Source organism: Balaenoptera borealis, assembly GCF_965194805.1.
Source record: "Balaenoptera borealis genome assembly, chromosome: 1".
Taxonomy (NCBI): domain Eukaryota; kingdom Metazoa; phylum Chordata; class Mammalia; order Artiodactyla; family Balaenopteridae; genus Balaenoptera; species Balaenoptera borealis.
The window spans coordinates 185,777,537-185,803,381 of record NC_138860.1 but is presented as its reverse complement, the minus strand read 5'-3'; the positions used below and the strand labels follow the sequence as shown (position 1 = coordinate 185,803,381).

Genomic DNA, 25,845 nt, shown 5'->3' with positions numbered 1-25,845 from the left:
TAAGTTATCTTTGTCAATGGCATGGTTTTGATCCCTTATTTACACCTGTGTAAATCTAGTTACCAGTCTTAGAAGGCTTTCAATGTTGACTAGCCTTCTGTTAACATGTTTATGGTACTACATAGCTATGGGTATTTAATTCTACCCTAAAAAAAAAAAAAAAAAAAAAAATGAAGTTTAGAAGTAAACTATTTGGCAAAAATTTGTTTTTAAAGTCTATTTGGTCATCTAAATGCATTCATTCTAAAAAATTTTTTGAACCAGTTGAATAAAAATTTTTGTTGCCACCACAGTTTAGTGTCTGGAGTCTTACTGGAAAAACACAGTTTCTTTTTTTTTTTTTTTAAATGTGACAAAGATGCTGGAAAGTTACCTTTAAAAAGTGAGTCTCAAGAAGTTGCACTTCATATGCACAAGAGAAGTTAGTCAAAACTCACAATGAATTTCTACATACAATGGTAACTGTTTGGCTAGAATGAAAAACTTTGTTAAATATTAAGTATTAAAACTTTTTAGGGAGGAATGGCCAACTAAATGAGATTTTTAAGGTTAAGTCAGCACTTAAATGCTGTCCTTAGGAAAAAGATGTTGAGTACTTAGTAATTCAGAAGATGTATGTGATAATTAGAATAATTTTTTGTTGTTGAATACTAGGAGAGTAACTCTTAACTGTGTATTTAAGTTCTGTACTTAGCTGTTGTACGATCTGTAATCTATTTTTAAGTGTGCCCAAGTATTCCACGTTCGTGGTAAGAAGGAAAAAAACACTACAGGTTGATTTATCAATAATACCGCCACTTATTTTTAATGTTGTATTTCATCTTATGGAAATGCCATATTTGATTCAACTGTCTTCTGAATTTGAAAATAAAATATTTAGGTTATTTCCAAGTGCTAGGAACATCCTTACAGCTAAATTAAAATCTTAGCATTGGAATTACCAGGTCAGAGACTATGCATGCTTTTAAGACTTGTGAAATATATTGCCAAATTGTCCTTCAGAAAATTCGTTGTCTTCAACAGTGTGAAATAGTGCTGTTCCATGTTCTTTTTGTCTGCCAGTTTGAGAAGTGAAAAATTATAGCATTGGTTTTAACATGGAAATCAGTCTATACCTAGGCCAAAGTATTGATATTTCCAATTTATCTACCCAAGAAAAACATGATTCAAAGTAATTCCTGAAACAATACTGCTATAATATGTAACGCTCTCAGAGAACAATAAGAACAAGTACAAAAAACTGGAGAAAAACAGTTAAAGAACATGAACAGGCAATTTCCAGAAATGCAAAGGGCCAGTACAAACAGACACTGGACTTTTGTAAGTAAATCCAAATTTAACCAGTGAGTTTCTATTGGATTGGCAACGATGAATATCACTACAATGGTTTATGTCCCCTTCAATCAAAGAGTAAGTGGTGGAAAAGTGGCAAGTGGAGAAGTGCCTGAAAGGCACATCTCACCTGTAGTTTGGTTTGGTTTGGTTTTGAGGTGGAACGGCAACTGTCGTGTTAATGTTTCTCAGGTCAGTTTGATGTTGAGGTCTTCTACAGGTATTTTTTAGAACAAGGAATCATGTACTCACTGAAGACACACAAGTTAAAAATTATTAATTATGTTCTTGATCCAGGGAATATAGTTAATGACTTTTGTGTAGACCCCATACTGATCTGCTTCCCCACAATTAATGGAACCCCAGGACACTATTCCTCCCACAAACCATTTCTGTGTCTCATTATGTAGAAACACTAATGCCCCCCCACTATCGCCTTTACAGCTGTCCTTGCCCCCACTTTCTAAACCAGCACAAAGCATGTTGTCAGTTACCCTTCCCCCCGGATAGGACTTCTTTTCATATGCCGCAGTACAGTTTTGATGGTCAACAACTGGTATGTCAACAAACATAAGATTTCTGGCAAGAAAACCCCTTTGGGTTAATCCCCATCCAGATGCAGTTCCAATATCATTGGTTCTCATGAAGGATTCAGCTTCTTTTCTCGGCAAACAAATAGGCATGATGTTGCTATTTAATACAACTTTGTTCTTCAATTTAATCAATGCTATGTCATTATCGTAACCAGCATTATGAGTGTAACGTTCATGTATAAAAATGGCCTCGGCCCAGGCTTGTGTATAATGAGGTGACAGTCTCTTCAGGGCACCCATTCTAATGTCTAAGGAGGAGGCGTCTTCTCTTTGCTCATATACAGCATGAGCAGCTGTTAGGATCCAGTTGTCATATAGAAGTGCACCTGCTGCTGTAGTTTTACCTAATAACAGGGTTTGCCAAGGAAAATCACCAAGCTTTGCATTTTGTCCTCCATATATACGACCTTCTGTGGTACGGGTGGATATTCCACAAACTGGGGGAAAAAAGATGTATAGAGCCTTTATAGAAACCCAATGGTGTTTTTTCTCCAATTATTACCACTTTGGAGTTGTGTATATTTAATGTCAACCAAAAATTGCATCATGTAATTTGGTGGGTGTCCACCTATACAGGCAAGTGAGACTGCTTAAAACACTGTTCAAAGAACTGATAAAACCGTTTGGTATTTTTTAGCTCCGCAGAAAATGAGGTGAGTGAAAATTAACTTTTAGAAACTGATTTGTTTTGCTAAAATAATTTGGTCTCACAACTGGGAAAATAAATAGGGCAAACAGAAATTGTCTGAGCTGATGTGCATAGGAAGTGAAAAATAACCTTTTCATTGCTTCTGTTTTCCTACTTGTGAAATGGGGCATTTACCATGTAGTTCTGGGAAAGCAGAAACTAAGGTCACTATCATAGGATTTGCAGAATTACTTTCACCTTTGTACATTAAAATGTTTTTAAAAATTAGAATGTTGCAGTTGTAACCAGGAACCTTCAGGTTCAGAAATTATTTTTGGTCTAGTTGGTTCTTCCAAACAGTAAACTTAATTATGTGTTGCTAACTAAATATGCTCATTAATGTAGCAAATATGTTGTGGCTGAATACTCTTATTAAGGCTTACAAACATTGTGTCAGCTAAGATACAGGTTTTTTAAAAAGACTAAGCCAAATAACACAGGGGTGATGAATATATTACTACCTTTCTGATTTTTTTTTTAATCACTCAACTATATCTTCAGAGCCAATTCTGGTAAAACTTTTTTTTAAGTACTGTTAAAAGGCAAATTGCATTAATGTTTAAAAACTAGATGTCATTGAAAACAATTGCTTAGGGAAATAATGAGGTTATTAGCTTTGGGTTTTAATAGCATTTTTACAGAGAAGAAATCATGTTTATAAATGTATAAATGGTTCAAGATAACTTAAAAAATCATTTAATTTTTTATGCTTGCCTAGTTGTAAGGTCAAAAATAAATGACTGATACAGTCAGCACCAACAACCTCTCCATATGGAAAGGGGGTAATGAGAACGTACTATTTGGAAATAATAAGTTGGTCTCAGAGCCAAGTGCTGAAGTTACATTTCTGCCTGCACAGCTAAAGCACTACTTACTGTCTCCTACCCAGTTCTACTTTCCATCAATTATGAGTCTCCTGTATAAATGTAGCCATTACCAGGCTCACAGATGGGGAGTGATTTTTCTCCTTTGGAGCTGGTCCAGAATCCATCAGCCTCACACACATATTTACCTGCAAATCATTGAAAAAGCAAAAATGTTTAACTGCATGTGAAAAGGTGGTTGTCATTTGCTTGAATACCCCCTTGAAAAATGTAGATTCTTGAGCATCAGTGGGAAATAGAGGTGTCTGAATAACCATTTTACATGATTTCATAAATAGGAGGTCTCTGCATTACCATGTATGCTTGCAAAGTGGAAACCTTTTAGATGTGTAACTTGAATATGTATCAAGATCTTAAGTGCTTAATGATAAGGTTTTGACTTGTTAAATTAAACGATTTGGAATATATTGTGTGTTTGTAGTAGTCATTTACTAGATAAGATCTGTTTTCAGATTCTTGCAAATTGACATTAAAGTCACTTCAGCTATAATATTTTACTTAGCAGGTGGAGGAAGTGCCTTTTAATCTTTTGTCTAGCCTTAGCCAAAAATGTTGGATAAGTTTATTTTCAGATCATGAGGGCTTAGGTTCCAAATATCACCCACCCCCGACTTTGAACAATTTGCTTACCATCATTTGTTCTCATTGTGTAGAACTCATTACAGCGATATTTAACCACAGCTTTGTATATGGTCACCTCAGTACCCGTGATATAGTCCACTTGGCCACTGGGCAGATCATCAGGAGGGCCACAGTCAACAACTAATAAACACGGGAGAGGGAAGTCAGTTTGTACTTTGAATCCTAACATTAAAATGATGTGGAGACTGATAGGTGGTTGTGCTGTGTGTGGTTATAACGTGAAGTCATATTCAAGATGGACATCATTTCATCTCTGAAATTGGAGAGAATCACCTTAGTGTGATTTTACAGCATCACTCTCATCTCTGTTCCTAACTAAATGGCTAGGTTGAAGTGAAGGCCCTGGGCAAGGAGCTGTATGATGCCTTCCCTAAAGGAAGGGAATTTGAAACCACTTGGACTTCCTTAGCACTCAAAAAAGAAAACAGCACAGCCTGCACATGCCTGTACAGTCTGGTTTGATGTAAAATGGTACAATTTGGTTAGCCTTAAAAATAGAACAATACAAAGAAGACTGAAGGACTTGTTCTTATGATCCTTTTCCTAAGTTGACCTTTTTAGAAGACCTGGAAGTCATAATACCTTGAGTTTGGGTTAGAATTCACAACTGTTAGGACATTACTAATGTGACATAACTAACCAATTTGTGAGACAAAGTGATACCAGTCTAAAAGTCATAGTTTTGTACACAGACATCTAAAAATTGATGTATTTCTGTGGATATTAAAAGGTAACATAGTTTTCAGCAACTTAGTAGCAGTGTGTCTGGCTTTGTGTCAAGTGCGTTGTCTACATTGTCTTAATTCTCCACAGATGAGACGCCCGTAACTACCCAGTGAAAAGTGTCGGAATCCGGGCTCAAACCCACACCTTAGTCCAGCAGTCCTTCAGTGCCAGCTCTTTACTGGTTTTTAAACTAAAAGAATTGGTAGTAAAGAATTGGTGGTCTCATGGGAATATAAATTTTGAAATAAAAATATTCCCCTAGGAATTTTGTAGAAACCCTTGCACAAAATATGTGAAAGTATACGTACAGAGGTGTTAACTATGGCAGCGTATGTAATAGTAAAAAACTGGAAACAATGGAAATCACATGAAATAAAAAGCATAGGTCCTCTGATGGAATACTTTGCAGTCATTAAAAAGAACGAGCAGCTCTGTGAGTGCTTGGATTGTTGCGGAAAGATACCCCAGCAATGTTGGGGGAAGAGTACATTGCAGTCAAATTTAGTTCAAAAGTATGTAATAGATACGTTAGTATAAATAGTATAGGAAATAAAGAATATGAAGGAATGGACCCCAGTGTCTTACAGGTAGTTTGAGGATTTGGGCAAGAGAGGCTTTCACTGTATATTTTTGTAAATTTATATGTTTTTTCCATTTAACATGTATCTTATAATTTTAAAAATATTAAAGATAAGGTACGTGATTCTTAGTTCACAAAATGGTAATGAACACCATCATCCCAGTTTGATGCGTATATGCCCCTACAAACAGTAGCCTGTACATGTTTACCTGTGTGATGTATGTAATTGGAGGGCTATGCACCAAAACGAGAGTGATTATACTCTGATACAGCGGGATTATGAGTATTATAATGTTTGTAATTTTCTCTTTCCCATGTTTTATGAGTATTTTATACTTAGAAAAATAATTTTAAATACCATACTTTTCTAAAGCAAATACTTTTCCTAGTAGCTTGGTCCAGTTTTAACCTCTTAAGAGTGCTCTGAGAAACTGGGGACGAGAAGCAAATTTGGAATTCAAGCCCTGATAAATCATTTTTTTAAAAAGACCAGAAGAAGCAGTAGAAGCAGAAGCAGCTACAGGCATTGTGGTCACACGTACGTACTGCTGCACTGCGGCATCGGTTTGTCCCAAGATCCATCTGTCTGACAGACTGCAACAAATGATTTCAGGGGCCAATAACCCTAAAGAGGAATTGAGAAAATACTAATTTCCTTGTTTATATCATGAAACCGCTCCCCAAAGCTCTGCTCCCACAATAGTTCGAGTGTTTCAAGAGATGCTCCCAAAGGGGTGATGCACCCACGTGACTGGACACGCAGCCCAACTGCCTTGATACATGTGTGTGCTTGTTGGTGATGTCACCTATGTGTGTGTATCTCATTTCTAAAGATGTTGACCTCTGCAGCAGTTTATATTTTCTGCTTTCCACTTCATCCAAGAATACGTCAGATTTCTCACAAGTTCCTGCTGGTGTTCCACCATTTCTTTATGTAAAGTGCCAAAGGGTGACAGTCAAAAGTTTGGGGAAGATCAGCCTGATAGACATGGAGTGAATGTGTCTGGATTTTTCTAGCCTGCGGCTATTAACTGGAGGAAAGTTACTTAAAATATCAATATTTCCATAAGCTTCACACGTGTGTTCTCAATTTCCGTTGCTAATACTTAGCGGGACATTTTTGACTTATTTAAATATTTTTCTAAAATCAGACTTTAAAATGAAAGAAGGTGGCTTTGACTGAAGCTTTATGCTTCAAAGGAGAGCAGGATGACTTCTTTCTTCCTCAGAAACTGAACAGGCCTGCGGTCCAAGTTGCGGTGGAAAGAGCCCGCCCAGAAGTTTACAAGTTGAGCAAAGTGTCTCACTTTTTTGGGGGGTCTGGGGCGGTTGTCCCTCCACAGGACTGGTTGCATAGCCAGCTATCTTTTCAGTGTTATTACCTTTTACCACTGGGATTCAGTGACATTTTGAAGAACATAAAGAGGACATGTTAATCTCTTACCTGTGCCCCTAAAGCAACACACTAAGCATTTTTTGAAATTATCCTCCTTCTCCCTTAACAGTGGTCACTGTTTATAACTTTGCAGAATATACTGTTTCCAAGGGCTGTTTAATTTTTTTGTGGGCCTAGGAGTTGTTTCATGTAAAGGTCATTTGACCAGGAGGAGCTTGATTTAATGCAAGGTGATAACACAGAGCACATGACAAACACTTCAGCTGCTTTACCAAGACCTGCTGTAATGTGTGTGAACAGAGAAACGGTGTTCATTTTAATCGCCAGCTTTCCAAAAAAAAAAAAAAAAAGCTTTTTTAAAAAGCGGAGTTCCAGGCTTTCCTGGTGGCGCAGTGGATGAGAATCCGCCTGCCAGTGCAGAGGACACGGGTTCAAGCCCTGGCCTGGGAGGATCCCACATGCCGTGGAGCAACTGGGCCCGTGGGCCACAGCTACTGAGCCTGTGCTCTAGAGCCCACGAGCCATAACTACTGAGCCCGCATGCCACAACTACTGGATCCCACTCGCCTGGTGCCCGTGCTCCACAACAAGAGAAGCCACCAAAAAACAACAAAGAGTAGCCCCCCTCCCCCGCCGCAACTAGAGAAAGCCCACGCACAGCAACGAAGACCCAACACAGCCAAAAATTCATTAATTAATTAAAAAAAAAAAACGGAGTTCCTAAGAATAGGAAATTCTTTGTGGCCGCTTCTCTTAGCAAATGTATCATTTCTTTGAATTTTATTGTTTAATCATAGGCAAAGTAAACCACCATGCTGACAACAGCTGTTTCCCCATTTTCCTTTCACATATTTGCTGATATAAATATGTATTCATTCAAAAACCGTCATGACTGTGGTGCACTTAAACAGCTTTGTATTAACTTACTTGCAGAAGTTCGTAGCCCGACTCGCAAAAGACAAAGAAGTGGTCTTTCAGGATGTATTTGGCCTGCACAGGGGAGATGTGGCCGTTAGGTGGTGCCGTCGGGTCAGGGCAGGGCTGAGCTGCGCAAGGAAACCAGATGTCTGGGGTTTAGCTGGCTCTATAGCAGCAAGTCTGAATTTAGCAATTAGAAGTTCTTGGTTTATAAATGAAACACTTGACGTGTAAAGAGAGCTTGCCACAGTGGGGTAGAGTTCTTAGGATTTAAAACCAAAGGCAAGATTAAACTCTCGGCTGCTTATCGTACAAATTAGGATTTGTTGCCTGGCCTGGGCTTCAGCCAAAGTGATGAAAAGAAAGCCAGGCACGTGGTAAGGGAGCAAGGTCACGTCACGGCAAAGGGAGCATCTGCTCCACGCCAGGGGCCTCACACACACTGCTGAAAACCGGGGGAGTGTAACTTGGGGGGGAAAGAGCTGGACAGCATGGGTTAAAATCACAGGAAAGCCTCAGTTTCCTCATCTGTAAGCTGAGAGTGGTAAGAACGTTTGCTCAGCTTCTAGGGCTGTTGCGAGGACCAAATGTGAAGCACAGAGGAAACCGCTTTGCTAATAAGTGCTGGGCCACAGGGGGTTGCAGCCAGCGAACCCTCACAGCAGCCCTTGTGGCTCAGAGAGGCACCGGGGCTCAGGGCCAGACTGGCACTCAGGAAGCCTCATACGTCCCTCGTGAGCACGTGCCCACAGGGCTCAGGGCTGGCTTCCACTTTGGCCCCCAAACCCTGGCCTGTTGTCACCCCAAGGCTTCAGCCAGTCCCCCATGGCTGCCCATCCCCCAAGGCCACCCCTCAGCCCACGCAGGTCATTTGCCCAGTGCCCTCCTTCCTCCAGCAGCTGACCCCTGTGTCCTGCAGTGACTCTCGGTCCCAGGCAGGCCCCAGAGTCTCCCCTCTTGAAACCAATCTCCAGGAATGTTCCAGGTGGCCCTGTCGGGGCCCAGGGCTTCCCGAGGCCGCCTCATACCCAGGCCAGGGCCCTGCTGGCACTTCACACACACCTCCAGGCTCTGTCCCGGCCCCTTCTCACCCACCAGCCTGGCAAACCTGACTCTTCCCTCTGACTCACTCTGAAACCAGTGCTTCAGTTTTAGAAGTTTTATTACTTCGACCCACGGGAAAACAAAAGGCTTTTTAAAAATGAACAAGAGGCAAATGAAATGTTCCCAAAGTGCTGGTCTCTCCTCTCCTGACCCATCTCTCACCCTTTCCCACAGAGCTGGCCCAAAGGTTAGTATCTTTCCTAATTCAGTCTCCTCATTTTTTAAATCACTCAATACCTCCCCCATGCTCACTCGGTGTCTTCTGCGTTAACCCACTAATCCCCACCTTTCCAAGGAGATATTGTCCTTCATTGGATACTTGGGACATTAAGTCTCAGAAAAGTTATGTTAAGAGGTTCAATGTCACATGGTCAGGAAACAGGATGCATTACAGCCGGGACGCCAACCCGGGCAGTCTGACACCCAGCCTGCGCTCTGAGCACGGCTTGGGGCCTTGGGTGTTTTGCTTTGGAGCTTTTCCAGCTCAGTTACTCTGTCCTTCCAAAAACATCCTGAAAGACCTGTTGGCTGAGAGTGCTGAGAGGGACAGACACGTCCAGAGGTCAGTGCCCGGAAGGTGGGGGACTTGGACTCATGTCACAGGAGGTGGCACCAAGAACTACCGTCTACGTTTGAGGGTCTGTCACGAGGAAGAGGTGGTGGACGAGGGTCCGAGAGGCGGAGTGCAGACTCCCGTCCAAACCCTCCGTGTCAGGCGGGAGCCCCCATCTCTGCCTACCCCATCACACCCTCTTATAGCTCACACCGAGGAAGGTGGAGCCTCTGGGCTTTTGCACATACACTTCCCTTGCACTTGGAACACCTTTCCACCTTCCTCCAATACCTACTTATCCTTTCAATCCAATCTCGTATGTTTCCTGTCCCGGGCCCCTTTTGTTAGCACCCAGCCCCTGCCTGGGCCAGGTCCCTCCTCTGGGCTCTCACTGTGTCTGGTGCTCGGCTGTGCTTGTCACAGGGCTGTGGTCATGTTGCTGTGACAAGAGTGGACTGACAGCAGAGGTGTTACGTATTCCCCACACAGGGCCCGGTGCCCATCCATAAGATGGATGAATGGATGGAAGGAGGGAAGGATGGACAGATGGATGTGTGTGAGGGGTGGCGGAACATGACTCCAAACTCTGCCTCCTTGGCATAAGGATTATAGCTGTCCCGCGATGTCTGCGGGGCATTGGTTCCAGGAGCCCCGTGAATACCAAAATCTGCGGCTGCTCAAGCCCCTTATACAAAATGGCAGAGGGAATTCCCTGGCAGTCCAGTGGTTAGGACTCAGCGCTTTCACTGCCGAGGGCGTGGGTTCAATCCCTGGTCGGAAAACTAACATCATCCCACAAGCTTCTCGGCCAAAAGAAAAAAAAAAAAAAAAAACAGGCGGAGTGTCAGCCATCTGTATCCATGGGTTCTACATCCATGGATGTGGGGAGCCAACTGTATTTTGAGCTGATTATTTTATGAAACAGCAGACACAGGAGAAACTCTGAAAACAGAGTAGAAATTACCGTTTTCTAAGGGAAATGTACATTTACAGAGGAAATCTCCATTTGTAAGAGTGTCTCCCATTCTGTACCACGAGTAGGATGACTAAATCACTAGAAACTCTTAACAAAGGAAAAGACAGAAAAATTTTTTTTTACTAAAGTTAAATTTCAAAAGCAAAAAAAAGACAGAGTCTTTAATCTGCATAACGAATCATACTCTTGCTTACCATGCTTTTCCTGGTCACCTCCTCATAACTGGACTCTCCTGTACCCTTTCTCTCTTTTGTCTTTAGCTGAAGATGTTTAAGCCTGAATTCTAAGCCACCTCTGAGACTCATTTTCCCCTGGGTTATCTCCCATGTATGCACGAGATATCCACGTTCATAAACTTGTTTCTTTTTCTCTCGTTAATGTCTCTTGTTCCCAACCAAGAATTTGGAAGGGCAGAGGGAAAACTATTATTTCCTCTCCTACAGATGGAAGGAGGGATGGTTGGATGGCTGGGTGAATGGAAGAGGGGAGGGTGAGAGGTGGGGAAGGAGAGAAGGACGGCTGTGTGGATGGGTAAATGGGTGGAAGGAGAGATGGTTGGATGGAGGGGTGAGTGAGTGGGTGGATGAATGGGGGGGTGGCACTTCCCATAGGGGACCCCTGCCTCACAGACCACCCCACTCAAACCTGGTCTGTCTTCTGATGGAGTTCAGGACACACTACCTCAAAATATGGCACCTTGGCATGTTGACGATTTTAAGCTGGGAGTTTGAGAAAATGGCAGAAGCAGGAAGGTCACTCTGATTCCCTGCCCCTCGCCATTCTTCCCTGAAGCAGGTCATAAGACCCTCATGTGACAGGTGTCTTCCTTACACTCAGAGGGAAGCCTTATCACCAAAGACAAAAGGATGCCAAGAAGAATCCTAACAAACAGGCCTGGCTAAGTTCCCCCACCCCGCTTACCACCCTTACTTCATATTCCTCAGCCTATCACACCCCTCAGCAAACCTAGCACGAAAGTACACAGGTCCAGCTGTCTCTCTGAGTCTTTATTTCCTTACAAAGGCTCCGGTGCCACATAAAATTTACATGAAATAAACATGTATGCTTTTTTTTCCTGTTAACCTGTCAGGTTGCTTTTCAGACCCAGCCAGGGACACTAAGAGGGTTAAGGAAAAGTTTTCCCTCCCCTGACTTCCCAGGCCCGGCCAGGACGGGTTCCATCCTATGTGGCTCCTTGACGCTTCTGGAAGAGCTCCCTGCCGAATCGGAGCCCCACCTGCCCTCACCTGTGCTGTTGTAGTGGATCTTCCAGCCCGTGTGGTCCCCCGACTGATCGGTGGCAAAGGTGATGGTCACTGTGTTGCTCTTGGTTTCAATCCTGTGGGGCAACGTCTTCCCACAAAATGGGCCATATTCCTCCTTGTCTGTTTGAATCTGAAAGTGGAGAGGCCCCTGTCACCTCAGCACCTGCCGGGCCAGGGGGAGGCAGCGGCCAGGGGAACCAGACCTTCAGGGAGTCGTAGGGGCACTGGGTCTCAGGGTGCGACTCCACGTCAAAGGACTCCACGAAGTCCAGGGTGACACGGAACCCCTCCTCCAGGCGGATGCTGTAGGTGCAGCTGGAGAGTTTGGGGTACGGCTGAGGGTATCCAGGGCTGCTGAGCACCCCAGACCGGGCGGTGAAGACCTGGCCTGAGCACAGGGCTGGGGAGAGGGGAGAGGACAGGCGGGCTGAGCCAGGCGCAGGCGGCGGGGCTCAGGCCGCCCGTCCACTGTCACACGCCAGCCCCAGAAGCATCTCCCGAGACTGAACGCCCCACCCAGTGGCTGAAGGGACAATTTAGGGAGGGGTCTCTCTGGCTTCCAGGATTTAGCTGAAACAAGTGACACTTGGAGGTACATTCTCCAGGGGCCCCACTCACACCCCCGGGAGGATGGAGGCCCTAAGCTGAGGCTCCTGGTGCGGGGAACCCTGGGCCAGAGTCACAGTTCCAGGGGTGTGGGGAGTAAGCCATGTCAGGGTCTGCCCGGGGGAAAGGGGCACCAGGAGAAGTGAAGGGGACTTTCCTGTTCCCAGGAATTGGGTGTGGGGAGGTGGCAGGAGAGGAGTCTCCCCTGGGCCCCCTCCAGGAACACTCAGGAAGGCCTCCCCTTGCCCACCTTCCCTGGGTCTAGGCTCTGCCCTGGGGGGCAATTGAGGGCAGTGCAAGTCCACACTGATCATAAGTGAGTCTGGTACCCACTTTCCCCATTGAAACAGCTGATTCTGCCTTTGCAGAGGGAATGTCTGTTGGCATCACTCGTAGGAGGGTTCTACCCCCCATCCCCCAGGTGGCAGAGGTGGGGACACAGGCATTCCAGGAAGTGAGGAGTCCCAGCACTGCCTTTCTTCTTCCACGTGGCTGCTCCCCATGGGACAGAGGGAGTCACCCCCGGATGTGGGGGACCAGACTGCCCATCAGTGAATCGATACCTCCTTGGGCCTCTCTGCTCGGGGTCAGACTCCCCCAGCCCAGCACACCCAGGGCCTGAGGTACCCTCTGAACAGGAGGTGGACCCCAGGATGCTCTGAGCTCAGTCCTCGGACTCCTGGTGGGGGCGTAGCCAGAGCTTGGTTCCCCTGTGTGAGCCCCCTGCCCCTCTCTGGGCCTCGGTGCCCCATCACCAAAATGAGGGTGAGGACAGAGCAAGCCCCTCTGGCAAAGGAGCCTGTGGCCCCATAGTGGCGGCTCCCACCAACTAGGGCCCATCGGGCTGAGATGAGGGTGGGAAGGAAGGGGGGCCAGAGTGCACACTGCTGCCCTCCCCTCACCCTTCCCCCCCAGAGACACGCAGCAGGTGGAGGTGGAGCCGAGTTTATTGTTAGGTCCGTGGGCGGGGTCAATGGGGGCTGCAGGCTGCAGCGGTCTTGCCCGACCCAGACCGCAGCTGGAGGGCAGGCTAGAGGCTCTGCTCTGGAAGAGAGAACGGAGACGGGGAGAGACACGGGGGAGGGACACTGAGCAGGCGGAGCAGGCTCAGCGCCGAGGGCTGGGGCTGCTCGCTCCTGGGGCGCCAGCTGGCTTTCTGTCCAGGCCCCTGGCAGGGGCGCAGAGGGGAGTCCGGGCCGTGGAGGCCAAAAGGGTCGGCCTGCTGGGGGCTGAACCGGCAGCTTTGAGCTGAAGTTTCATGGAGGGAAGCTTGTGTGAGGCAGGCCTAGGGCCCCCACTCCTTCATCCTGGAGCCCCCCAGGGAGGATGAGTCCTGATTGGCCAGGTACACAGTGAGGGCCTAACACGTGCTCACCCAGTGAATGAGCTGAAGAGGAGTGAGAGTGAGCCAAGGACAGGGTGGAGGCAGACGAGGAGTTGGGGAACGTGGACGGATGAGTGCTTAGGTGGGTGGATGGATGGGTGGATGGGTGGGTGGACAGGTAGGTGGATGGATGGATGGATGGATGGATGGATGGATGGATGGATGGATGGATGGGTGGGTGGATGGATGGGTGGGTGGATGGATGGGTGGGTGGATGGATGGATGGATGGATGGATGGGTAGGTGGATGGGTGGGTGGATGGATGGGTGGGTGGGTAGGTAGAATGGGTGGGGGGGTGGATGGATGGGTGGGTAGTGGGTGGGTGGGTGGATTGTTGGGTGGGTGGATGGGTGGGAGGGTGGGTGGGTGGGTGGATGGATGGATGGATGGATGGGTGGATGGATGGGTGGGTGGATGGGTGGGTGGATGGATGGATGGGTGGGTGGATGGATGGGTGGGTGGATTGTTGGGTGGATGGATGGGTGGGTGGATTGTTGGGTGGATGGATGGATGGATGGATGGATGGATGGATGGATGGGTGGGTGGATGGATGGGTGGGTGGGAGGGTGGGTGGGTAGGTAGAATGGGTGGGGGGGTGGATGGATGGGTGGGTAGTGGGTGGGTTGGTGGGTGGATGGATGGGTGGATGGGTGGGTGGATGGGTGGGTGGATGGTTGGGAGGGTGGGTGGGTGGGTGGATGGATGGATGGATGGTGGATGGATGGATGGATGGATGGATGGATTGTGGATGGATGGATGGATGGATGGATGGATGGATGGTGGATGGATGGATGGATGGATGGGTGGGTGGATGGGTGGATGGATGGATGGATGGGTGGATGGTTGGGTGGGTGGATGGGTGGGAGGGAGGGTGGGTGGGTGGATGGATGGGTAGATGGATGGATGGTGAGAGGGGACAGAAGATCTGAAAAGGAGCCGTCACCCAGGAGAAGTGTCTAGTGGGCCAAGGCCAGTGGGCCCTCCAGTGGCCTGGGCAGAGCAGCTATGGCCTTGAGAAGCCAGCTGTGTCTTGGGGCAGGGTGGGGGTGGGCTGGGCACAGGGTCCCGCTCCAGCTGCAGCTCACCTGAGCAAGTGTGCTTGTTCCTGTGGAGAACGTAGCCCATACGGCAGGAGCAGTAGAAGCCACCCAGGTGATTGTGGCAGTGGTGCTCGCAGGGGGGGGCCTCTCCTGGGGGCACCTGGCACTCGTCGATGTCTGGGGGAGGGGCCGGCAGGCAGTCAGCAGGGAAGGAGATGGGACACCGCTGAGGCCTAGGCTTGGGTTTAGGGGCCATCCAGTATCACGGCCTGGCCTGAGAGGAACCTCCTCTTGTCTGCAGGTGTCTCATGCCCAGCTGGGCGCTAGAGGCCCAGGGTCACTGCGACCTCCCTGCAACACTTGGAGGGAGACCTAAATACCATCTTTTTTAAACCAATGACCGTTTAATGGTCCTGCTCATGGTGGCTAGGCTAGTGAAAGGAGCGGCCAGCACGGGAACCCAGTGGGTGGCCTCTATACAGGTTTCACCAAGTTCTTGCAGCAGTCTCAGGATGAGCACAGAGAGGTCGAGCCACTTGCCCGGGGCCAACAGCAAGTCCCTGCAGGGGCCAGAATCTGAAATCAAGTGTCAGACTCGAAGCCCACAGGCAGATGCAGCGCTCAGGCCAGTGGGGGGGGGGGGCGTCACTTTCCATCTGTGAACGGGCTCACTGGGTCCTTGCATCACGGGGGCCCGTGAGGGTGTCCTGGCTCAGCACCTGGCACAGAATGGGGCTCAGCCTAGAGCAGAGGTCCTGGCTATTGCTGATATTTGCACTGTGATGATGATGTCAGACCAGGTGGGGACCCTCCTGCTGGTTTGGCAGGAGTCCAGCCTCAGGGAGCGGGGGCAGAAGGGAGGGCTGGTCTGGCCCAAGACAGAGTCCCCCCCCCCCCCACCAACCGGCCTTCTCGCAGCTCACCCTCTGCTGAGTAGAAGGCCTCGAAGCCCGCGAACGGCTTCTCGTTGGAGTAGTCGGAGCGGAAGGTGACGTCGAGGCTGGAGCCCGGCGAGTAGAAGGTGTCGTTGCCGGGCGCCCGCTCCGTGTCCGTGCTCTCCGACCCGCACAGCGTGGCCAGCACCGTGGTCCCGGCACTCAGCTGTGGGGTTGCGGGTCACGGGGGGATGGCGAGACCCCGGGCTCGCCGGCCTCCCGCCCTCCCTCCGAGGCCAGACCCGCTCCCCGGCGTGTCCGTCCCCCAGCCCGCCCTGCCGGCACCTTGACGAAGTCGTACTCGCAGAGGTAGGAGGGCTCCAGGTGGAAGTGAGTGAAGTAGAGGCGCAGGCGGTAGCCGGGGGGCGCCGTCAGGGCCCAGCGCTGCTTCTGGTTGTTGGCATACTTGCCTGGGAAGCCAGGAGATGCCAGGCGCCCGAACACGGGCTTGGGCCACTGCGGGCCCGAGGACGTGGCGGCTGCCGAGCCCCACAGCAGGCCCAGGACGACCAGCAGCCTGAGGGCAGCGCAGGGGAGGGGCGGTGAGGCCCGATCTCACCCCTCACCCCCCGCTCGGGAGACCCTGGGGGCTTCCACCCACCTCATGGTGCGCTAGGCCGGCCCGGTCTGGAGCCCCAGGGCGCCTCACCTTTGATCTGTTTGTCCAACGGCCGGCCCTGCCCCCAGCCGCCCTGCCCCTGGCATTCTGGGAACAGACCCCATGACTCCTGCCTGCCCAGACTTCCGGGCAGGGAGGACAGGGTGCTCCAGGAGCCAGGGGCTGAACCTGGGTGACAGCCAGCTCCGGGAGCGAGTCCCGGATCTGTCCCTCACCCCGAACCTCCGCGGTTCCCCCGCCGTGTGTGACTTCCGAGGTCGCCCAGGGTCTCTGTGACAATGACCTCGGCAGTGACGGCTTCTAGGTGGAGATGGGGGAGGCACACACACACACCTACCTTTGCCTCCTGAAATGCTACGGTAAGAGAGAAGAGAAAAGCCTTAAAAACACAAGCCCACGACGACGGGGAATGTGGGAGAGGAGGCAGCATCAACATTTAGGAAGCTGGGGAAACAGATGGGCAGGTGGAAACAGCTCTCCAGGAAGCAACTCTAAGTTGGCAGTGGAATCAGGAATTGGTGGCACCAGGTCCTTCTGGACGCACGTAAGAATCTTGCCAATCCCTATTTCCCATCCCCCGACCTCAGCAGAAACGTGGAGACTTATTGTTGGAGGGAGTATATGGAGAGTCCCAGGCCCAGCTGAGCATGGGAGGGGCAGACAGAAAACAGGGCCACTAAGCAGACAGACCAGCCTTCCTCTGACTCAACTCCTAGAACCTGGCAGCCACCAGGCTTCTCTCTTTTTCCTGGGAAGTGTGACGAGTTCAGGAGGAAAGACCTAAAGACACTGACTTCAAGGTTCTACAAGCAAATGGCTCAGCCGCCTCACCCACAGTGAAAGTCAGCTGACAAGCCCCCATCATGCGCTCAGAGCTTCCAATTAGCTTTTTAGTCCCCAGTCTTACACATGAGCAGAACATTCAAGGGTTACTGAGGAAAACCTCACACATGAGGGAGAAAGACCAAAAACATCAACCAACCAACAACAACAACAAAACAGTAAGAAGCAGTGAGAAGAAAATGTCCAAAACTAAAATGAAGCAATAATTAATATCTTCAAAGCAAAAAGAGAGGCCAGAACAAGAAGCAAGAACAGTATGCTATTTAACAAGAGCACTCAGAGAACAAAAAACAGTTTGGGGAAATAAAAATATGACAGAAACAAAAAACTCAGTAAGATGTTTGGAAGATAAGATTGAAGAAATCTTCCAGAAAAATAGAGTCAAAAGAAATGAAAAAGCAGTAAAGTCCTACACAGTATGTCAAAGACTAAATAACAGGAATTCCAGAAAAAGACAACAAAGAAAACAGAGGAAAGGAAATTATAAACAAAATAATGCAAGGAAATTTCCCAGAACTGAAAAGAATGCGAGTTTACCGATTGAAAATGTCCTCCAAGTGCCCAGAACAACAGATGAAAACAGAACTTTACACCTGATATTTGCAAAACACCAGAGAGAAAAATTATGTTCTACAAACTTTGAGAGACAGAGAGAGAGGGGAGGAGAGCGAAAACAGAGCAGATCACATACAAAGGATCATGAAAAGAATGATTTTGGAGCTATCGAAATAACACTGGAAACTAGAAGCCAGCGTCCAGTGAGTCCCATATTGGGGTATTCACGCCCTCATGTGTGGTCCTCTCCCACACTGAGTAGGGCTTATGGATAGGGCATGACTGAAATGGTGGTGTGTTATGTGTGGCTAGGAATACAAGACATCGCAGTGTCCACCTGGCTCTCTCTCTGATCACTCGCTCTGGGGGAAGCCAGCCGCCATGTGTGAGGACACTCTGGAGAGGGCCACATGGGGAGGAACTGAGGCCTCCTAACATCTGTCAGCGTAATCTCTAGTCATGTGACTGAGTCATCTTGGCAGCTGACCCTCCAGCCCTAGCCACAGCTTTACTGCAACTTCATGAATGACTCTAAACCGAACCAACCAGCTAAGTCACTCCCAAATTCCTGACCCACAGAAAAGACACGTTTATTGTTATTGTTTCAATCTGCTACATTTTGGGCTAATTTTAAACACAGGAATAGATGATAACAATGGAAAACAGCAAATCTCAAAATGTTGAAGGAAGATAATTTCCAACATATTTCTATACTCAACCAAATTCTGTACCCATCAATTAAGCATGAAGATGGAATCAAGAGTTTCATGCATGTCAGGTTATTTAAAACTTTCATCCCTTATCCCCTTTCTCAGAAGGCTCCTCTAGGATATGCTTCACCAAAACGAGGGAGTAAACCAAGAAACAGGAAGATATGGGGTCCAAGAGACAAGAGTCCCGACAGGGAATCCCATTTGGGGTAGTCAGGAGGCTTGGAACAGATTCTTCAGGAAGATGAAAATGATAGGACACTGGTAGAGTCCAAAGATCCTCCAAAAAAATTTTTTTTCCAGTAATTATTTTTCCTAAATCAAAGTGTTATATACATTATGGTACAACTCATAATAAAGAAATGCATGGTATGTATATTAGTTTCTTATTACTGAACATTCCATTAAATATAATCATGAATTATAATTATAATGAGGCTAGGTAAAATACTTAGAATCTCACAATAAAAAAAAAAACAACTGATTAGCATATTGACCAGAACCTCAGGAAGTGTTTTGAATCCAAACACCTTAAGAGCTTTAGCGATTCGGTAAAAGTTTGGGGCTAAATTAGTGATAAATTTATTGAAAATTAAGCGAATGAAAAAACCCTCCAGGAAAAACAGGAAGCTGTGCCAGAGATAAAAAGTTATCGTTTTCTCTGAGTCTCAGCTGAGAACGGCATTTGCATAAGTTGTAATGGTGCAAACACTGATTGCGGAGCCAACCAAGATTATCGTTTAATGCTTGAGAGTGTGGTGGGGCAGGGAAGCAAAGAGCTAAATCCTCACGTTCCCCAGTGGAAAATCAACAATTATGACTGAAACTGACACATCGAGAAGTAGTAATACAAGCACATTGTTTAGAGGCATGACCAAAATGATCAGCCGACAGAGGTAAACGTGGCTGCCTCCGGGGAGAAAAGCAGGTACAGCAGGGCTGCTATTTTTCTCCTAACAACCCGCTTGGGAACTACTTGTATCCTTAAACCGGGGGTGGGGCGGGGGTGGGGCGGAGGGGGAAGCAGGGCTGATTTTTTTTAAAATTTAATTTATTTTTTTATACAGCAGGTTCTTATTAGTTATCCATTTCATACATATTAGTGTATATATGTCAATCCCAATCTCCCAACTCATCCCCCACCCCAGCCACCTTCCCCCCTTGGTGTACATACGTTTGTTCTCTACATCTGTGGGCAGGGCTGGTTTTAATATCTGAATTTCAGAACTCTAGATAGGACTGATTTTATTCTCCGTGCCACAGACTGGGCCCGTTCACGGCCCTCTTCCAGATTTCGGGAACTTTGGAGGACTCAGGTCACATCCCCACCGAACGCCTGCTTTTGCTTCTGTGGGTCAGTCTGTGTCCAGATCACATCCGCTCAGCTGTGGGGTTCAGTGCTTGTCCTCAACGCCCTCCCTTTCCAGGTGGGGACATGCACGCAGACTTCGCTAAGAGTTGGGGAAGTGGAGGGACTGACATGCAGACACCTTCTAGTCGAGGTCAGGCATTCTTGCAGCTACTTCTGCAACCTGGGCCCTCTCTTCTTCCTCTGCCCTGAGAAGAAATCCTGATTTCCACCAGCTCAGTGAGAACGACGTGACATGCGCTCCTTAATGAAGCCTTGTAACAGGTGAGGACCACTGCTCTCATTTTACAGACAGGGTGACCGAGTCACGAGCTTTGAGTAGCTCAAGTCACAGAGTTAGTGTGACCCAGGTCCAGTACCCCCAGCGCTGGAACCACCCGCCTTCCCTGCCCACCTTCATTCCATGGCTCATCCTCACGATGGACCTTCCTGGAGCTTGGTCAGTAAGATGAGCCATGGGGAGGAGGGCCACTGCGAGTGGAGGTCCAGGCAGCTGCCCCTGCTGGGAGCCCCAGGGCGCTCCGGCTGGGCTGCAGAGGCCCATGGAGCGGAGTGGCCCCTGGGAGGCCAGCTGCCTGATAAGGCCTCGGGCGTGGCACCTCATCTTGTGTGGAGTTAACAGTATCTTCCTCCCTGCCTTCCTTGTCAAGGTTAAAGGAATTAAAGCAGGTGACAGGACAGTGCTCCATAGCTGGCCATCGCCAGTCCTCCTTTGCCTGGTACTTTCTTGCAGCCCAGCCAAGTCCTGACTCCGCCGGGCCTCCGCGGGAGGGGGAAGACCGGGGGGTGGAACAGGGAGGTTAGCTTGGGATCAGACTTGCTGACCAGGGATGAACCCCAAAGATGCTCAGTCTAGGGGCTTTGTGAGGGTGGAGCACGGGAAGCCCAGAGAGGGCGGGTGACTGGCCTGAGGCCACTCGAGGAGTTGGTGGCACAGCTGGACCCCTGTTCCCACCCCTATTATGACTTCAGTCTTAGCCCCTGCCGAGTGGGGACTCCAAGGTGGGTACCCAGGGTAGAAGCGGGGTTGGGAGTATCCTTGAACCACCACCAGGGTTCCCACACCCACGCTGGCCCCCAGCCCGCCGGCCCCAGTCTCCCAGGTTAACACATTCCCTGACCACGTCCCTGCGGAGGGCAGGTGTGGGGCAGGGGAGGTGACGCCGGCTTTTGCAAGGAGCAGGGGCCGATCCCCCAAGTTAGGAGGGGGCTGGAGGCCCCCTCCCCCAGCCTGCATCCTGTTGTGGTGGCTCCCGTCCCACCACCAGACCCTCAGTCCCGGCAGTCAGCAGGGCCGAGGTGCCTGCCGGTTCAGCACCTTGGAGAGGGGACAGTCACGTGCCCACAGAGTCCTTGTGTAGCCGCCCATACCTGCTTTCTCAACCTCTCAACACTTGGGGGAAGCTTCTAGGAACTTACCAGAGGGCAGGCTCATGAGGGGGGCAGGCAGGATCTGAACCCAGGTCTGTAATCTGAGCCGAGTCAAGGCACCTGACGTGCAGGCCCAAGGAACTGGACCCCAACCATGCCTCTGGGGTCTGGCCTCTGGGGTCACGTCCACACCCACCCCAGGATGGGACCTGGCCCAAAGTCTTCTGAGGACCCTGCCGGGCAGCCCCAAGAGAAAGCAAAGCCCTTGATTTTGACAACCCCCAGCCTGGGCCCCATGGGCCTATCACCACCAGCCTTGTGCGGGGCTTGGTGAAGGAATGGCTAAAGCTTCTTAGGACACACTTGGGTCCAGTTTGATGACCGCTGCATCCCTGGGCACCACGGGGCTCAAGGGGCCAGTCCACGGTGACACAAGGAGGCAGGCCTGCCTACTCCCATGGCAGACAACTGAAGGCCAGACAGCGGGGCCAGCTCAGGGTCTGGCACACAGCGGAAGCCGTTAATGGCTGCTGCAGCCCCTGCCTGGGCCCACTTGAAGTCCAGGGACACACAATTCAGCATTTTGTTATAAATACACGTGTTTGGTGAGTGAGGGGCGACAGAAGGCGGGTGGTTGCCGTACACAGCTGGTATAGGCTCGGAGGCTGAGCTCCACACACAGGAAGACAGACAGTCCGCCCAGCAGGGCCGGCCGGGCAGCGTTCTGGGGCCTGTGACACTTGGTTGGTGGGCGAGCCAGCGGGGGTCTTGTCCAGGGCTGGCGGGGCCCAGGCACCCCGGAAGCTCCCTGGCCGAGGTCCTGGGCAGCGTGGGCAGCGGCACGTGGGCTCAGCGCACATCATTCAGAGCCTGGTGGGACACGATGCCTAGTCAGGAGGGTGCTGGATTGTGAGGGGACCAAAGGGGCCCTTCAGGGAGCCCTGGGTCTCCCTGCCCCACAGGTAGCTCACCTTCCGGGCAAACTCGGGCAGGACGAAGGCTGCCTGGTGCACGTCGGAGTTGTAGTATTTCAGCTGCATCTCTTCCACCTGCTTCTGCGTCAGCTGTTGCACGGGCTCCCGGAAGTTGGTGCTCTGGGGACAAGGGGGGGTCTCAGGGGAGCGCTCTCCGTGCCCACCTGCCCCGCTCCCGCCCCCAGGACAGCCCACAGCTCACTGGGTTTTTGCTGCACAGCATGAAGCCGATCTGGCCACTGGGGTAGGTGGGGATGGTGCAGTAGGCGTAGTCCACCACGGGGAAGAGCGACTTGCAGAAGTGCCGCATCTCCTTGATGAGGTCCAGGTGCAGCCACTGGCACTCGCCTGGGGGCCGGTCAGGCAGCATCAGCACCCGGCAGGCGGCGCTCTCTGCCCACCCCCGCGCTCCCACCCCAGCCAGCCCCTTCCCGCGGGGTGGCCCGCTCACCCTGGCAGCAGAGGATGCCGTCCTCTTTGAGGGCGGTCTTCATGAGCTGGTAGTAGGACTCCTTGAACAGACTCTCAGCAGGGCCTGAGGGGAGTAGGGGATAAGGGACCAGGAACGCTCCGGCTGAGACTGCCTGAGCCTGGCTCTGGAGGCGGCAAGGGCCGCTGTCACCTGACCACACAGACCCTCACAGCTGCCCAGGGGCAGAGCTGAGAACTGAAGCCAGGTCTGTGGAGTTCAGAAACCAACTACAAAGAGGGTGCTTTTGAGAGGGGCAGGGATCCAGTACCCCAGTACGAGGGGGCTCCACATTTTACTCCCATTCCTGGGGGGATGCTCACAGGCACTGCATCAGGGGGATCTCCACCCTGAGCCTTGGTTTAAGGCTAGATACCCCGCACACCCTGATGCTGGCGTGTCAAGAGCCGAGAGGAGGCTGAAGAGGAAACTGGGGCCTCAGCGGCCCAAGCCCAGAGCCCCACTCTCTTCCAGGTCCTCAACCAACTTGTGAACTTTGTGCAGTAGCCCAGTCCCCCTATTCTGCTGAGCCATGTTTGAGTGGGGAGGTGACAACTTAGAAGGGAAAAGAGCTGCACTAATTCTGGGGGCCCCCTGTGTCCTCTACTCCGCAACTCAGATTTGGGACACAGAGGGGGAAGCTGGCCTTCCCTCTGGTGGCTGCCAGAGGCCCCAGGCCATCCGTTGCTTACCCATGGGGTCTGAGGAGTCAGTGATGATGACGTCGAAGGCGTCCTGGTTCTGTTTCATGAACTCAAAACCGTCACCCACGTGTAGGGTCAGCTTTGAGCTAGAGTAGCCAATGGCCATGCCCGGCAGGAACTTCTTAGAGACTTGAATGACATCCTGGGGAGGAGACAGGAGGGAAGAGGTTGGGCCACGGGGGTTGGGGGCCCTGGAGCCAGACAGAGTTGAGTGGGATCCCCTCTCAGAGCCCGGTCACCTTGGACAAGCCACTCCCTTTGTGGAACCCCAGTTTCCACATCTGTAAAACAGAGAGCAGTCTGGTGCCTCCCCATAACTTCTCGGAGGGCTAGCTCCCGCTGCAGCTCGGCCCACACCTCCACCACCCCTGCTCCCTCTCCCCAGACCCAACCACTGCAGCTGAGTGGCTTTCTTGCTATTTCAGAGGTTAGAATTCCAGCCTCCACCGGGAGAGCCTTTCCCTGTCTCCACGTGGCCAGCTGCTCCTCATTCAGACCTCAGCATCAACCCACACCCTGGGGACCTTCCTCACCACTATGCCTTATCTCACACTCCTTTATCAGATAACCCTTTGATATCGCCTCCTAACTAGAATATCAGCTCCAAGGAGGCAGGGACTGAACCCGGAACCCGAGATGCTCACGGAAGCACACTGCTGTAAAGGGCAGGTGCACAGGTGGTTGGAGTCCCCTGGGACTTCTATGCAGCTTCAGCTCTTAGTCTTACTAAGAACTAGCATCAGTGGCACACCTACTCTGTGCCAGGTGCTTTACTATCTGGTTTTCCTACTGAATCCTCCAACGTGTTCTTGAGACCAAGAAACAAGGCCTAGAAAGGTTAAGCCACTTGCCCAAGGGTAAACAGCCAATTCAGGGAGAACTGGGACTTGAATCCAAACCCCGCCCGGCTCTGCGCACTCACCTCGTCAATCTCGCACTGGACCACCGACTCCACGGAGGAATGCTTGACCACCTCCCGCAGGACACCCCCATCCCCGCCCCCGATGATCAGCACCTGCCAGGGGAAGAGTCAGCCAGGAGCGGGGCCCTGGGCACCAGCCCCACCAAACAGGCTCCAGCAGGACTCAGTGGCTGGCCTCCCTGCCCCCCAAACTGCGCTGAGCAGACAGAACCACCTGGAACAATTTCTCCGCTCCCCTGTTCCACAAGCCTCATTACTTCACTTCCTACTCTTAGAAAAGCTCTCCTGCCCTAGGAACCTGGCACGATGTGTCCCCCTTTCCTGGAAACTCCCTCCAGGGCTGCTCCTTCTCAAGCTCCAGGCCTCAGCCAGGCTGTCAGCCCCCAATCCTTGTAAAATGGGTGGCTCCCCCCATTAGCCCCCAGCACTGCTCTGTGGGACCTATCACTGGCCTCAGGGCTGGATGTGGGTGGGATGGGAGTACCTTGCGTGGGTTTGGGTGGCTGTAGAGAGGCAGGTTGGCGATCATCTCCTGGTAGGAGAACTCGTCCCTCTCTGTGCATTGGATGACACCGTCCAACACCAGCACGTTACCGTAGCTCTTACTGCGGGTGGGAGTGACAGTCAGGAATCTGGGTTCCCCGGGAAAGGGGCAACGTGCCCCGACTCGCCCTGGGTGAGAAGAATCTCCCCCAACCTGCAGAGGGGCTCCAGGGGTGAGTCCTAAGGGGTGACACGTGGCGACGATCGGCGGGCAGGCCCGCTAGGTGGAGGCTGGACTCGGGGTCCCGGCTCTGACGTGTCCGGGACTGACACGTGGAGCTCGGCGCGTCGGGTCGGCGCAGACTCCGGCTCCCTCCCCGCCGAAGAGGACCGCCCGCAACGCCGGCCCCCCAGCCCAGCGAGACGGGATGCAGGGTGGGGAGGGGACGGAGGGAAGAGACGGGCCTAGTTACGAGAACTTCTGACAGTTTTGCAGGGACAGGAACGGGCAGAGACGGCCGGGGGCATCCGGAGGTAAAGGGCGCAAGACCGGGGTCCGGCAGGAAGAGGGGCGGGCTGGGCCGAGACCGGGGCAGGAGTCCCGGCGGGCTGCGTGGGGTTGGGCAGCTGGCAGCCGGCGGTCTGGGCTGAGAGCCGTCGCCGGGGCTTCGGGGCGCGGGGCCGGGCGGGCAGGGGTACCTGCGAAAGACGAGGATATCCTGGTACCGCGAGCGTCGATGGTGTAGCAGCTGCTCCACCTGCAGAGACAGGGCCTGGCCGGGCCACAGGCTGCACGTCTCGCGGAACCAGCCCTCGTGGATGGCAGCGGGGCTGGAGGCGGAGGGGCCGTCAAGGCCGGGCTCCATGGCGGCGGGCGGGCGGGCGGCGCGGGGCGCGGGCCCGGGACTGCAGGCCGCGCGGAGCCGCAGCACAACGGGACCAACTCCTCCCCGCCGCCCGCGCCGCAACCTAACCCTGCCGGCGGGGCGGGGCCTGTTGCCATGGGCGGGCCCCAAGCCCTCCAGTGGCGGCGCGAGCGCTCGGCGGCCCGGCGGTCCCGCCCCACCGGCGCTCCGAGCGCGCTCATTGGCTGCCTCGCTGGAGCGCGGCGCCCGGTGGCTGCGGCCGGCTGTCAGTCGGCGGCAGCAGGGTAGTGCGGCCTGCTTCCCGGGGCCACGTGGGGCCGGGGTTGGGGAGGCACCGA

The 25,845-nt window shown here is 51.2% G+C and overlaps 2 protein-coding genes across 7 annotated transcripts; both read right to left on the bottom strand.

Moving 5' to 3' along the window:
- Nucleotides 1-408: 408 nt before the first annotated feature.
- Nucleotides 409-21,529, bottom strand: MASP2 (MBL associated serine protease 2). Of its 5 annotated transcripts, none has more exons than XM_082381509.1 (11): nt 16,224-21,529; nt 15,908-16,139; nt 15,611-15,788; nt 14,733-14,864; nt 11,861-12,057; nt 11,640-11,787; nt 7,769-7,887; nt 5,992-6,070; nt 4,128-4,259; nt 3,551-3,625; nt 409-2,362 (listed from the first exon to the last, which is right to left on the bottom strand). In XM_082381509.1, the coding sequence occupies exons 1-11, from the start codon at nt 16,226-16,228 to the stop codon at nt 1,599-1,601; spliced, it is 2,061 nt and encodes a 686-aa protein (XP_082237635.1). In that variant the 5' UTR covers nt 16,229-21,529; the 3' UTR covers nt 409-1,598. The 5 variants fall into 5 exon arrangements, 4 of the variants coding, with proteins under 4 accessions (XP_082237635.1, XP_082237634.1, XP_082237636.1 ...); XM_082381508.1 differs by having other exon boundaries at nt 16,272-21,529; XM_082381510.1 differs by lacking the exon at nt 409-2,362 and having other exon boundaries at nt 3,216-3,625; nt 16,272-21,529.
- Nucleotides 21,530-21,670: 141 nt separating this feature from the next.
- On the bottom strand, nt 21,671-25,624 carry SRM (spermidine synthase). 2 transcript variants are annotated; one of them, XM_082381915.1, is made up of 8 exons: nt 25,341-25,624; nt 24,643-24,763; nt 24,159-24,251; nt 23,225-23,378; nt 22,515-22,598; nt 22,266-22,411; nt 22,061-22,183; nt 21,671-21,959 (listed from the first exon to the last, which is right to left on the bottom strand). In XM_082381915.1, exons 1-8 carry the CDS (start codon nt 25,505-25,507, stop codon nt 21,939-21,941), a joined length of 909 nt encoding a protein of 302 aa, XP_082238041.1. In that variant the 5' UTR covers nt 25,508-25,624; the 3' UTR covers nt 21,671-21,938. The 2 variants fall into 2 exon arrangements, with proteins under 2 accessions (XP_082238041.1, XP_082238042.1); XM_082381916.1 differs by lacking the exon at nt 24,159-24,251.
- Nucleotides 25,625-25,845: the final 221 nt, after the last annotated feature.

What these genes read in the sequence shown, in the direction of transcription:
- MASP2 (XM_082381508.1), bottom strand. Translation starts at nt 16,345, where the DNA reads ATGGGGTCTGTTCCCAGAATGCCAGGGGCAGGGCGGCTGGGGGCAGGG. An exon ending in GGCCTTCTACTCAGCAGAGG is followed by an intron (nt 14,865 to 15,610) that starts GTGAGCTGCGAG and finishes CCCCTCCCCCAG; the next exon opens with ACATCGACGAGTGCCAGGTG. An exon ending in GCCCCTACGACTCCCTGAAG is followed by an intron (nt 11,788 to 11,860) that starts GTCTGGTTCCCC and finishes CTCCACTTTCAG; the next exon opens with ATTCAAACAGACAAGGAGGA.
- SRM (XM_082381915.1), bottom strand. Translation starts at nt 25,507, where the DNA reads ATGGAGCCCGGCCTTGACGGCCCCTCCGCCTCCAGCCCCGCTGCCATC. An exon ending in GATATCCTCGTCTTTCGCAG is followed by an intron (nt 24,764 to 25,340) that starts GTACCCCTGCCC and finishes TCCCACCCGCAG; the next exon opens with TAAGAGCTACGGTAACGTGC. An exon ending in CGGCATCCTCTGCTGCCAGG is followed by an intron (nt 22,412 to 22,514) that starts GTGAGCGGGCCA and finishes ACCGGCCCCCAG; the next exon opens with GCGAGTGCCAGTGGCTGCAC.